The sequence below is a fragment of the Leptodactylus fuscus genome, chromosome 7, assembly GCF_031893055.1.
Source record: "Leptodactylus fuscus isolate aLepFus1 chromosome 7, aLepFus1.hap2, whole genome shotgun sequence".
Lineage (NCBI taxonomy): Eukaryota > Metazoa > Chordata > Amphibia > Anura > Leptodactylidae > Leptodactylus > Leptodactylus fuscus.
This window is the reverse complement of record NC_134271.1, coordinates 92032545-92046829: the sequence shown is the minus strand read 5'-3', so window position 1 is coordinate 92046829 and position 14285 is coordinate 92032545. Positions and strand designations below refer to the sequence as shown.

The following is a 14285-nucleotide window of genomic DNA, read 5'->3' as shown; positions in this document are numbered from 1 at the left end:
CAAATTTTTCTTCATGATGCTACCATTAATTATTCTATATAATGTACTGGGAAGCAGGAAAAAAATTCAGAATGGTGTGGATTTGAAGAAAAAATGCATTTCTGCGACTTTCTTACGGGCTTTGGTTTTACGGCGTTCACTGTGCAGCCAAAATGACATGTCCCCTATATTCTGTGTTTCAGTACGGTTCCAGGGATACCAAATTTATATGGTTTTATTTACATTTTGACCCCTAAAAAAAATTCCAAAACTGTGTTAAAAAAATTTTTTTCTAAAAGTCGCCATATTCCGACGGTGGTAACTTTTTTATACGTAAGTGTACGGGGATTCATAGGGCGTCTTTTTTTGCGGGGCCGGGTGTACTTTTTAGTTCTACCATTTTCGGGAAATGTTATTGCTTTGATCACTTTTTATTCAAATTTTTATCAGAATCAAAACAGTGAAAAAAACGTCGGTTTGGCACTTTCGACTATTTTTGCCGCTACGGCGTTTACCGAACAGGAAAAATATTTGTATAGCTTTGTAGAGCGGGCAATTTCGGATGCAGGGATACCTAACATGTATATGTTTCACAGTTTTTAACTACTTTTATATGTGTTCTAGGGAAAGGGGGGTGATTTGAACTTTTAATACTTTTTATATTTTTTTATATTTTTTTAACTTTTTTTTTTTTTTTTTTTTTGCATTTATTAGACCCCCTAGGGGTGTTGAACCCCAGGGGGTCTGATCACTAATGCAATGCATTACAATGCTAATGCATTGCAATGCATTGCAAAAAAGCATCCTTTCTTTTGCAGGCTGCATAGACCAGCCTGCAAAAGAGAGGATTTGCAGACAAGCCTGGGAGCCTGTACAAGGCTCCCGGCTGTCATGGCAACGGGACGTCAGCCCTGGAGCATGGCGGCGCCTTTGATCGCAGCGCCGGAGGGGTTAATGCCTCCGATCGGTCCGGGGACCGATCGGAGGCATTAAAGCCGGTTGTCTACTGCTTAAAGCAGTAGACACCCGGCGGCTATGGCGGCCGCCCGGCTCCCGGGCGGTCGCCATAGTTACAGACCCGACATGTGCCGTAATAGTAGAAGGGGTTAATGATGATGTCTTTGTTATTTCTCAGGGATTTTATGGCCCTTCTTTCCTGGGCACTGATGTTAGATGGCAGTGCTTTGTTTGTATCCAGTATAGTGGATTTGACCATGTGTCTGAAACAGTCTATGTAATTATCCAAATCAAAAATTCGTCCAGTTGGAGGTGTCCAATCAGATGTCTCCTTTTTTGCTAAGATTGGAACCTCTGAAGGGGTAGGTTGGGTCTCCTCTGTGTCATCTGTGTCATGAAAATATTCCCACATGGAGGATTTTTTCAGGAGACTGCGCCTGAGGGAATATTTTCATGGGAGCACTATTGTAGAAGTTATAATCTTGTACATAGGAGCAGTATTATTGTAGTTATATTGTTGTACGTAGGAGCACTATTGTAAAAGTTATATTCATGTACCGTATTTTACGGACTATAAGGCGCACTGGACTATAAGCCGCATTGCCCATGAGCGCCTTATAGTCCGTCTCGGTTCATATATAAGGCGCACCGGACTATAAGCCGCAGTCCGGTGCGCATTATATCTTATTGAAAGCGGCGGCAGGCAGACTTTGCCAGCGGCCGCTTAACCCCCCGCGTGCCAGCCGCTTCTATTGGAAGCGCTCGGCAGGCGAGGAGGGGCTGTATCAGCAAAATCATGCTGATAGAGCCCAACCGTAAACGTTAGGTTAAACTACTACACCACCACCCCCCCACCACCCCCCCCCCCCCCACCCCACCCCCGTTACAGCAGGGCTGCCGGACACTTCCTATTCATTTCTATGGGAGCCGGCATGCGAGCGCTCCCTATAGAAATGAATGGAAAAAAGCAGTCCATTCATTTCTATGGGGAGCGCTCGCATGCCTGCTCCCATAGAAATGAATAGGAAGTGTCCGGCAGCCCTGCTGTGACACCGCCGTCCTGAAAGAGAACGTGAAACTTACCGAGCGGTGCAGGGTGGGCGGGCATTCAGGCCTCCTCTTCCTCCGATGTTCCGTCCTCCTCCGGCGCTCGCAAGCTGATAATGGCCAGGGCACATGCGCAGTAGAAGCATTATGCGCATGCGCCCCGGCCATTATCAGCGAGCGCCGGAGGAGAAGGACGGAACATCGGAGGCAGAGGAGGCCAGAATGCCCGCCCGCCCGCCCTGCACCGTTGGGTAAGTTTCACGTTCTCTTTCAGGACGGCGGTGTCACAGCAGGGCTGCCGGACACTTCCTATTCATTTCTATGGGAGCAGGCATGCGAGCGCTCCCCATAGAAATGAATGGACTGCTTTTTTCCATTCATTTCTATAGGGAGCGCTCGCATGCCGGCTCCCATAGAAATGAATGGGAAGTGTCCGGCAGCCCTGCTGTAACGCCGGCGTGTACGGCTGTGATACACGCCGGCGTTCGGTAGTGTGAATGCACCCTTACGGTGCCTTTTATGTATGTATGGAAGCGGCATGCAGTCTTTGCCGCCGCTTCCATCCATATATAAGCCGCACCACTATAAGCCGCACTTACGATTTCTGAGGAAATCGTAGGTTTTTATGTGCGGCTTATAGTCCGGAAAATACGGTATATAGAATACACTTTTGAACATAGGAGACAGTATTATAGCGGTTATATTCTGCTCGAACCAGTCTGGCCATTCTCCTCTGACCTCTGGCATCAAAAACGCATTTCCGCCCACAGAACTGCCGCTCACTGGATGTTTTTTCTTTTTCGGATCATTCTCTGTAAACCCTAGAGATGGTTGTGCGTGAAAATCCCAGTAGATCAGCAGTTTCTGAAATACTCAGACCAGCCCTTCTGGCACCAACAACCATGCCACGTTCAAAGGCACTCAAATCACCTTTCTTCCCCATACTGATGCTCGGTTTGAACTGCAGGAGATTGTCTTGACCATGTCTACATGCCTAAATGCACTGAGTTGCCGCCATGTGATTGGCTTTGGACCTGGGGCATTATCATACAGGTCCAAAGCCTTATGGTAGCAGTAGCAGCCTGTTGCCATACAGGCCCAAAGCCTACTACTACCACAGGCTTTGGGCCTATATGGTAATATCCCAGACCACGTGACGTCTGGGATATTACCATATAGGCCTGAAGTCGGCTAGGATTAACATGAGCACAAACAGAATGTCATGCATTTTTCCCCCTCGGCTTATACTCAAGTCAATAAATTTTCCCCATTTTTTTTTTGTGGTAAAATTAGGGGGGTCGGCTTATATTCGGGTCGACTTATACTCGAGTAAGTACGGTATATTAGTTATATTCTTGTACATAATGTGTGCTGTATTATAGTATCTCATAGATTGTAAGCTCTTGCGAGCAGGGCCCTCAGTCCCATTGTGTGAATTGACTATTCCTCTGTATTGTATCTATTTTGTCTGTACTTGAACCCTACAATCTGTAAAGTGCTGCGGAATATGTTGCACTATATAAAAAAAAAAAATGTATTATTAATTATGTTTTATATTATATCTTTTGTACCTAGGGGCAGTATTGTAATAGGAAATATCAGTCTTCCAAGACAATGGATGAATATGCTTGCGAAGTAAATCACTTGTGACTGGAGTTGCCCTTTAAATGTGTCTGTTCACATTATACAAAGGAGAGTTACAATTGGATGCTATACCAGCAAATTATTTTGTTTTCTCTTATATGCTGATGATCTTTTCCCTTGTTTTTTAGGTGTGGGATGCCGTGGACTCTGGTAAACCTCTATGTACAATCTCATGCCACAGAACCGCAGTGCGCGATGCACAGTGGTCATTGTGTGGCAAACAAATCCTTACTGGGGGATTTGACTCTTTCCTGCATTTAACAGATGTTGAAACAGGTCAGTTGAGTTGGAGAGGACAATGTACCTCTCAAAATTCAAGGATTGCTTGGGGATGATTTTGAATATGAACACGAAAATGCAGTAAAGACTGACACACACAGAAAAAGAGTAAGGCAATGTAATTGTACATATATGCGTCATTCAGGATTTGGGTAGATTGTTCTTTTCATTTAACACCGAGGCATTTAACTCTGAAATGTTCTTGTGAATTCTAGTTGACTGTGATCTCATCCGATTTTATACACACAATTACCTGCACCATTTCGGTGCCTCGCTTTACTGCGTGGTAACACTGGTAAGCTAATCATTATGTCAGGTACAATTTGTTACATTCTATGTCATTTTAATGCTGGGCTTGAAAACATGATTGGACGTCAGCTCCGCCAGTAATATTGATGTCAGCAGGCAACAACATTTCATACACAGCATTATAATGTAATTGCATTATTGACTTCACTTAAAAGAGGTGTTGACATATAAGAATACATAAAACTCCATTGAATATGATGTATGTGGTATTCAGTTTTGCAAATGTTTCACGGTCTGTGTCCAGACTGTGTAGGGAATCTGCTTTCTCTATCCCTTTCCCAGCAGGAAGTCACAGCACGGTTTTTAGTCAAACAAGGTAGAAGGTGTGTATTGACGGTACTATTGCAATATTAGACACAAAATGCAACAATAATTGGCAAAAAACAGACCAGAAAAGATAAAAAATAAAATAAAATACAACTCCTACTCAATCCAAATTTCTATGAGCTTAATACAAAGAACATACATGAAAATTCAGCCAGGCTGCAGAACATATGAGAATATTCAGTCCTGAGAAAAGGCAGCAAGAATTCTATTTTTTTTTTTTTTTATTTATCGTAAAAGGAAGTCAAAACTAACATAGAATACAGCAAGCCCCCCTTAGTGTTATCTGCAGCCATCTTGATTTGCATTGTTATCTATGCAGGGGAATTGAACCTTCAACTTCTATACAATAAAGTGTAAATTGTAGCATTTTGGGAAAAACCATAGGTACACGTTAAAATATTCTTGTCCAGGCTTTTCATGAACTGTCATACAAACACAGTTTCCTCCTTACTTTCTATTGCCCCTCCCCCGCTCGCAGCCGATAATGTGGTGGTCACAGTAGTTACAGTAGCATAGCTACTAGAAGTAGTTAAGTAAATTGCCAGGAGGGGGAATAGTGACATCAGAACATGTCACGCCGCGCAAAAGCTGTAATTAGGCTCCAAAGACTTCTTAAATTACAGTGGGCTGCGAATCGCACGCCGCAGTTTATACGATGCAATCTTCCTCAGCTGTCACACACTTTGCCAGAGGTTTTGTTAATAAACTTTTTGTATAAAGCTACTGACTCGTGCTCATAATTCCATACATAATTATATCTCAAACAGTGTTGGCATGGTAACCATGCCCCCCTCCCCCTTCTTTAATATCTCTATGTTGTTTTCCATAGGGAAATTAAGTGAGTCCGTTCACACGTTTAGTGTTGTACATTAAAACAAGGGAATGAATGCAATTTGCTCTTAATCAGATGCGGGGACAACAACAACCAAAAAAAATTCAACTTAAATTTACACATGTACTTTTTTAACAATGGAATAATAACTGAAGATGGGTAAGTGAATTAGTCATTTGCACCACTTAACCCTTTCATTCTTTCTCTCTTTTTTTTTTTTAAAGGTAAAGACCTGTTTACAGCAAAGAACGAATGCAAGATTAGCGCTGTCCGGTTTCACCCATGTGATCGGAATATGTTTATATGTGGCGGGTTTTCTCCTGCGATATCGGCCTATGACATACGGATGGATAAGGTATGAAATCTATGCATCAGTTGCTGTCTTTAACATGGGACATAGTAAAAACAACGGTTCTCCTTCCTTAAGATTTTTGTTAATATTTAAGGGGGTTTTCTGGACCCATATTGAACTGGAACCACCCGCTATGTGCAGTGGACAAGGCTGATGCGCTGCTCCTATTTCGTCCAGGTTCTGGCACCTGAAGGGTGCTGGAACAGATGATCTGTGGTTGGGTACGGGTGTCAGACCCCCAAAGATCATATTCTGAGATACATCCTGTAGATAGGTCATTTGTATGCAAACTCCATTTGGATCCTGAAAACCCCTTAAGGCTAAGGCCCCACATTGCAGAAACGCAGCTTCTTTGGTTGCAGATTTTGCTGCAGTTTTTTTTAGCTAAATCCAGGAGTGGATTGAGCAGAAAGCAGAAGTATAAGAACTTCCTAGAGAATTCCCATTCCTTTTGTAGTCACTCTTGTCTTTGGCTGAAAAAAATGTAGCAAAATCTGCAACAAAAAAGCTGCGTTTCTGCAATGTGGATCCTAAGCCTAAGACTGAGGCCACAGGTTGCAGAAATGCAGCATTTTTTGTTGCAGATTTTTCTGCTTTTTTTTGAGCCATCCTATAACATCCTATATATTTCCCATTCCTATTGTTGCCACTCTTGGCTTTGGTTCAAAAAACCACAACAAAATTTGCAACAAAAAAAGCTGCAATGTGTCTTAGCATTAGAAGAGAGAGTGTTGCATAGCCAAATAAAGCCTCTTCTACAGGAAAAGAGAACCTGTTGATGTGATGTATTGAGATGAACACTTTGGGGGCATTTACCAATCCTCTTGTGCCACTTTTCTTGTAGTTGTGCCCCCTTTTTTAAAAGTTTGATGCTGTTTGATCGAAATATATCATGTGTTTGCGCCCATTTTGATTGGCTCATCACTTTGCTATTTTGTTGGGGAACGTGGGTGTGGTTTATCTATAGTAACATTTTGTCATACATTTTTGGAAAATGAAACTGAAATACCTTACAGCAGTGGTAACACGAGCTCAGTGAGGCGAATTTGAGCAAAATGTATTGCACGTTTTATTTTCTTTTTTAAATGGTAAATTAGATGATTGAAAATACACCTCAGGAAAAAGCACATGCAGATAAAACGGTGCAAATAATAAATTCCCCCCATTATCTTTCAATTTGTTAGAACTCCTTTCAGTGTAATCTGCAAACAGAAGCCGAGGAAGCTGATCCTCTGTGCAATATATGTAAATTGGCAAATTGTAACATCAGAAGCATTGCCATGGTAACCACTTTGCTAATGATTGCATTTTTTTTTTGCAAAAACTTTTTTTTTCTTTCCGTTTTTCTATTATTTTTTTCTTTGTATCTCCTTCATTCAGGGGCTGCTGCAGGTTATTTACAAAGCTGTTCTAATTATCCTATGCGGCGGGAGAATGGCATTGGGTGAAATGAGGTTGTCACCAATTTCCTAATGTATTTGTAACTCTAAAGAAAACGCCAATCGGTGCTTGTCGTGATGAGGGATGAAAGGAAACTGGGCGCTAATACAAGATCCTTTACTTGTATGACCCAGATATGATGTGGTAGCAAAATTAGGTACAAGGGGAGCCATTTAGAGGTCTACTGTGGTGCTAATGTGGGACTGTTACATATGTCCTCCTCCTCCTTCTTTGAACTCTCCTAACCGTGATCCAAGGTCTAAAATGTGTTAGGATGGCATGTATAATTCTCCTGTTGCCCTTTCCTCCTATTAGTCATATGAGAGGTGTGGGGTAGGTTTCTACCCACCCTCCAACATACAGTATTTTGCAGCTAAAGGTAATAAATAAATAGGAATGTGCTTTTCTTACACAATGGATGCAAAGCTTAGTTACTACCGTATAGGAGTTCATCCCCACAGGGTTATTTTAAAGAAACACTCTGAAATGTTTTTTTTTGACTCATTATATTGTATGAAAGACCATCCCCTTAATAGTAATAGTGGCTTTTTGTGTCTTTCCTTGCCCTGTTTTTACCTTCGGCAGTAAGTCACATGATCACAGTGTGATCTCTTTTTTCTAGCAAGGATTGCTGTGTTATTAAGATACAGTCCTTTGAAAAAGTTTGGGCACCCCTATTAATCTTAATCATTTTTAGTTCTAAATATTTTGGTATTTGCAACAGCCATTTCAGTTTGATATATCTAATAACTGATGGACACAGTAATATTTCAGGATTGAAATGAGGTTTATTGTACTAACAGAAAATGCGCAATATGCATTAAAGCAAAATTTGACCGGTGCAAAAGTATGGGCACCTCAACAGAAAAGTGACATTAATATTTAGTAGATCCTCCTTTTGCAAAGATAACAGCCTCTAGTCGCTTCCTGTAGCTTTTAATCAGATCCTGGATAAAGGTATTTTGGACAAACAATTCAAGTTCAGTTAAGTTAGATGGTCGCCGAGCATGGACAGCCCGCTTCAAATCATCCCACAGATGTTCAATGATATTCAGGTCTGGGGACTGGGATGGCCATTCCAGAACATTGTAATTGTTCCTCTGCATGAATGCCTGAGGATTTGGAGCGGTGTTTTGGATCATTATCTTGCTGAAATATCCATCCCCGGCGTAACTTCAACTTCGTCACTGATTCTTGAACATTATTCTCAAGAATCTGCTGATACTGAGTGGAATCCATGCGACCCTCAACTTTAACAAGATTCCCGATGCCGGCATTGGCCACACAGCCCCAAAGCATGATGGAACCTCCACCAAATTTTACAGTGGGTAGCATGTGTTTTTCTTGGAATGCTGTTTCTTTTTGGACGCCATGCATAACGCCTTTTTTTTTTATAACCAAACAACTCAATTTTTGTTTCCAAAATGAAGCTGCCTTGTCCAAATGTGCTTTTTCATACCTCAGGCAACTCTATTTGTGGCGTACGTGCAGAAACAGTTTCTTTCTCATCACTCTCCCATACAGCTTCTATTTGTGCAAAGTGCGCTGTATAGTTGACCGATGCACAGTGACACCATCTGCAGCAAGATGATGCTGCAGCTCTTTGGAGGTGGTCTGTGGATTGTCCTTGACTGTTCTCACCATTCTTCTTCTCTGCCTTTCTGATATTTTTCTTGGCCTGCCACTTCTGGGCTTAACAAGAACTGTCCCTGTGGTCTTCCATTTCCTTACTATGTTCCTCACAGTGGAAACTGACAGGTTAAATCTCTGAGACAACGTTTTGTATCCTTCCCCTGAACAACTATGTTGAACAATCTTTGTTTTCAGATCATTTGAGAGCGGGCTGTCCATGTTCGGCGACCATCAAACTTAACTGAACTTGAATTGTTTTGTAGAAAGAAATGGTCCAAAATACCTTCATCCAGGATCCAGGAACTGATTAAAAGCTACAGGAAGCGACTAGAGGCTGTTATCTCTGCAAAAGGAGGATCTACTAAATATTAATGTCACTTTTCTGTTGAGGTGCCCATACTTTTGCACCGGTCAAATTTTGCTTTAATGCATATTGCGCATTTTCTGTTAGTACAATAAACCTCATTTCAATCCAGAAATATTACTGTGTCCATCAGTTATTAGATATATCAAACTGAAATGGCTGTTGCAAACACCAAAATATTTAGAACTAAAAATGATTAAGATTAATAGGGGTGCCCAAACTTTTTCATAGGACTGTATCTCTCTGCTGCCTGCAGTTACTATTGAGAGCTACTACATGACCTCAGTGTCATCAAAGTCTAATCCCCCTGTTTTTCTCCCCAAGCTCTACTGTGAAAATGCCTCTGTGCTCCTCCATTGTTTCTTACATAATTTGCTTTGCATAGCAGCCCCGTCTCACCTAAAGTCCATAGTTCTCCCTGTTTCCACAGTCAGTTTGCCATGCTCCCAGCAGATGTACAAGAACCTTTCTGGACCTGCGGTGACATCATCCTCAGTGTAAGGTCCAAGCAGGTACATAGGAGCTCTGCAGTGTTTTACAGAAACAAGACATAGCCACAGATACAGCTACATGTAATAGATGTAGCCTACAAATACAACACTGGAGTGTTACTATAATGTGAAGCCAGCTCAGTATATTGTTGGAGTGTTGGGTGAAACCAGAAAACTCAGTGGAAACCCACACAAACACAGGGAGAACATACAAACTCTTTACAGATGTTGCCCTTGGTCAAATTAAAACCCAGTGCCCCATCGCTGTAATGCTACAATTTTAAATGCACTGAGCCACTAGAATGGCATACATACAGGGTGTACCTAGCCTGAACTATAGAAAGGTGCCTCCCCCCCCCCAAAAAAAAAAAAAGATACCCAACCCAGCTATCCTTGATTGTGTGATGGGAATTCTCTAATTAGGACACCCCTACATTGGCAGATCAAAAAATCCCCTTATTTGGCCACCACATAATATAACACTTCCCTTTTCTGTCTCCCCACATAGTATATGACCCCCTTTTCTGGCCTATCACACAGTGTATGTCCCCATTTTAGCCCACCACAAGGTATATAACTCCTTTCTCATGTCACCTTCAGAATATATGTCCCCTTTTCTTATTGCCCTCCTATTTTGCCCCTGACACAGTATATGACTGTTTTTTTTTTTTTTTATAGCCCCCACATAGTATACAACCCCTTTCCCACAGTATATGACCCCCTTTTTTGCCCGATGCACTGTATATGACCAATTTATTTATCAGCCCCACACAATCTATGTTCCTTTGTTTTTACCTCTCCCACACTGTGTATTAATGCCCCCCACACAGTACATGACCCCATTCCTTATACCCCACCCAGTTTTGGACACCCTTTTTTCCCCCTACACAGAGTAGTGGCCAATAATTTTGACTCTCCTGCCCAGGGCACAGTATAGCCGACATGATGAATTCTAGGATGTATGTAGTGCCCCAGTGTTCTTCAATGTCGTGATGTAAGTATGCATGAAGAACTCTGGGACGCTATGTACAACGTCCCAGTGGCCTTGATAAGAGGATGGACTGGTGAGAAAATATTATCAACCATTACCTATTGCAATAACACATTAAGTAGCAGCCGAATTAAAAAAAAAAAAAAAAAACGCCACCTCCCCCCAGTTTGTTCCAGACAGGTTGAATGCATAATGAAAGTAAAACATCAGCCTTTTCAGGATTACTGGGGTTCTCTTCGCACAAACCCCTACCGAACAGCTATTTATTCTTTCTCTTATGAACAGAGGATAAATCTTCTTCATGGCGTAACCCCTTTAAATAATATTGCCTGTTCAGTATACTTCCTATTTTTTCTGGCTTTTCAATTGCTATTGGGTTTTGGTATTCTGTAACCATGAATGAAACAGCTGCCACCTGTTACTGTCTTTGTAGTTTCATATCAGCGAGTCCATGCAGAATGCACCTTGTCCTTCTCACCCTCCATAATTAGCTGTGCGTTGGACTCTGACTCGAGCCAATTGCCAGCCATTCAATGAAAGCTCGCCTTTGTTTCCTCAGAAGATGATTAGTTCATGAAGTGTTTGTGTACAATGTTTGGCCACTGTCCTGAGCTGAATTTCTATCTCCAAATTACACTGGGCAGGAATAATTCTGAGTAATTACTGCGGACCGGCGCCTAATTACCATAATGTTGGCCTGACAAGCCCAGATGATAGCCTCACATGCCGAAGTTTCACTCATTTGGGTGCTGATATATATACCCATGTTTTAGCAATTCCTTTAATTTCCTCCTTTCTGCTGTAAACAAAAAGCATTTGTTCCGTATATGGTATAAAGACTTGATTTAACTATATTCTTATATATTGGTAGGCAGTGTTGCATTCGGGTACACCAGGCCCCTCCAGACTAAGGGCCTGTCCATGAAGTACACATACCTATGCACTTGTTTTTGCACTGTTAACTGTGCCAGACAGGTCATACCACCAGAAAAAACTCATTTATGAAATGACCTAAAAAATGTAACACGTACTCTTCAATAAGTGACTGGTCTTTGTAGATGGTTGTCCATACAGAACACTATTGTGGCTAGACTTCATAATGTGGCAGCTATGCCCCCCAGATAATTCAGCTGCGTCCAGTCTTACCCTGTTAGTAGGTTGGAAGTCATGGTTGAAAGACCATTAAGCTCCAAGAATGTGTCTACAGTTAAAGACTTCTCTAACAAAACCATATTTTAGAGACCTACTTATGGAGTAAGAGTTGCATAGAGAAGTGTATAGCCATATCTTAGGGTTGCTCTATGCACCATTTGCCTATGCTTGTTTAATCCCACCAATCACATGTTGAAGAGAAAGGAGTCAGAATTGGACAAACAAGAGATAAGGCTCCAAAGTGTGTCTTTGGATTTTTTCTATTGACTGCATATCTTTGATTTGGAGAATCGTTTCTGGAGAATTGCTCCAAGGTATTGCAACAGGTTACTGTAAAGAAAGAGCATGTGAAAGTGCCATCTTATATTTTCGTGGTCTATAGACACCTGGTGTGGTTTTGTTGCAAATTATCTATTCATTCTCTATTAAAGGGATTCTACCATTTAAAAACTTTTTTTGTAGTTGACGCGTTGGAATAGTCTTAAGAAAGGCTATTCTTCTCCTACCTTTAGATGTCTTCTTCGCCCTGCCGTTCGGTTAAAAATCCGTTTTTCTTCAGTATGCAAATGAGTTCTCTCGCAGCACTAGGGGCGGACCCCAGCGCTCAATCAGCACAGGGGGCGTCCCCAATGTTGCAAGAGAACTCTCTCCAGTGCCGCCTCCATGTTCGTCAGCAACGGCCTCTTCATCATCTTCTTCCGGCGCCTGGGGTCACACTTTTACGCCTGCGCAGTTGCCTTTGCCATCGGGCCACAGGCAGAGCCGAGTGCACATGTTGGTAGCCATGTTTTTGTGGCCGCTTACGCGAGCATGCACAGCACGCTCTGTCTTCCATAGAACTACAGGAGCGTACTGCGCATGCTCGCGTAAGCGGCCACAAAAAAATGGCCGCCGGCATGTGCACTCAGCTTTGCCTGCAGCCCAATGTCAGAGCCGACTGCGCAGGCGTACAAGTGTGACCCCAAGCACCGGAAGAAGATGATGAAGAGGCCATTGCTGACAAAAATGGAGGGAGCGCTGGAGGGAGTTCTCTTGCAGCAATGGGGATGCCCACAGTGCTGCGAGAGAACTAATTAGCATACCGAACGGTGGAGTGAAGACATCTAAAGGTAGGAGAAGAATAGCCTTTCTTAAAGGGGTTGTCCCATCACAAGGATCCTATCTATACTGCTGGTTAATGTGGATGTAAGACTTTTCCTAAATACACTGCTTCAGCAAAACTGCTTTGTTTGTCCACTATCTTACTTTATTCAATTCTTTGTGGCCACAGCCCTGACTTAGCTGCTCATGAGTCAAGTGATGTATCTGCTGCTCTCAGGGGGGAGGGAGGAGGGGCTAAGTGCATGGAGCGAGCCTGTGTATCTAGCTAATCCTGTGTCTACACCACGTGACCTAGGTCCTGCACTCAGATAGAGGAGCTGCTTTCATTTCTTCTGTTCTCCCAGTTATCAGGCTAGCTAACTCAGTTGTGTTCATTATGGCAGAGACAGGCAGTCTCTGTATGTAACACAGAATGGAGTTGCTGCTGCCTGTACTTCATAGTCCAATGTGGGTGGGCGGAGCTACACATGAATTTGGGGGCGGAGCTAAACGGCAGGTTGCCTGTGAAACCCCGCCCACCAAATGATGCAAGCAACCAAGAAGAAAGAAGATTTTACAAGAGTGAAGACTGCTGAGTATGTGAGGTGGGAGTACCCCTTTAAGGCTATTCTGACGTGTCAACCTAGCAAAAAAAAGTTTCAAATGGTAGAATCCCTTTAATATTTTTCTCTTACATCCTTAGACTGTAACACTGAAGCAGTTCTCCAGAAGTTTGTTGAAATATCTATAGCTATATATATATATCTAGTAGCTATAGTGGCCATTACCTTACAGATGAAGTGTGTAATAAATATGCTAGGCATTAGGATACGTTTCGTTTACATGTTTAGATTTTCATAAGCAGTTTTTGAAACCCAAAATAAGTGAAAAAGTATCACACGCGCTCTGTATCTTCACTCCCTTTATGATCCACGTCTAGCTTCAGCTTCAGAAACTGCATCTGAAAACCTGAAAGTGTTGAAAGTGTAAATTATCATTATTATCATTATGAGCCATCCCATGACAGTGACTTATATAGTCTCATTGCTCTTACTGTAAAGAATCCTCACCTGTGGCAGTGGTGAAACCTTTTTGTCTCTAGAAATGGAGGGTGACCCCTTGTGATGGTTACAGGCCTAGGTGTAAAGAAATCATTAGAAAGATCTCTGATCTGTCCATCCATCTTTTTTGCAAACTGAATAACCTGAAATAAATTTGAGATTATTACCTTGATCGTCCTCCTGTACATCTGCTGAAAGAGAACCTTTCATGCCCTCGGCGCATGCAGTATTATATATTGCTAGAATGCGAAGAGTACGCTGAATTGAGCGCACTATCGGCTTTCCTGTAATGTGTCACTGGTGAAGAGCTGTCGGTTTCTGTTACCCCAGTTCTAGTCTATGGACAAG

General features: G+C 42.2%; 1 protein-coding gene across 2 annotated transcripts in view; it reads left to right on the top strand.

The window, feature by feature from the left end:
* Positions 1-14285, top strand: part of WDR25 (WD repeat domain 25) — a 120650-nt gene that overhangs the window by 62602 nt on the left and 43763 nt on the right. For both annotated transcript variants that reach the window (XM_075282540.1, XM_075282539.1), the window contains exons 3-4: positions 3756-3903; positions 5599-5729. In XM_075282540.1, coding sequence (XP_075138641.1) covers positions 3756-3903; positions 5599-5729 — 279 coding nt within the window. The remainder of the gene's footprint in view (positions 1-3755; positions 3904-5598; positions 5730-14285) is intronic.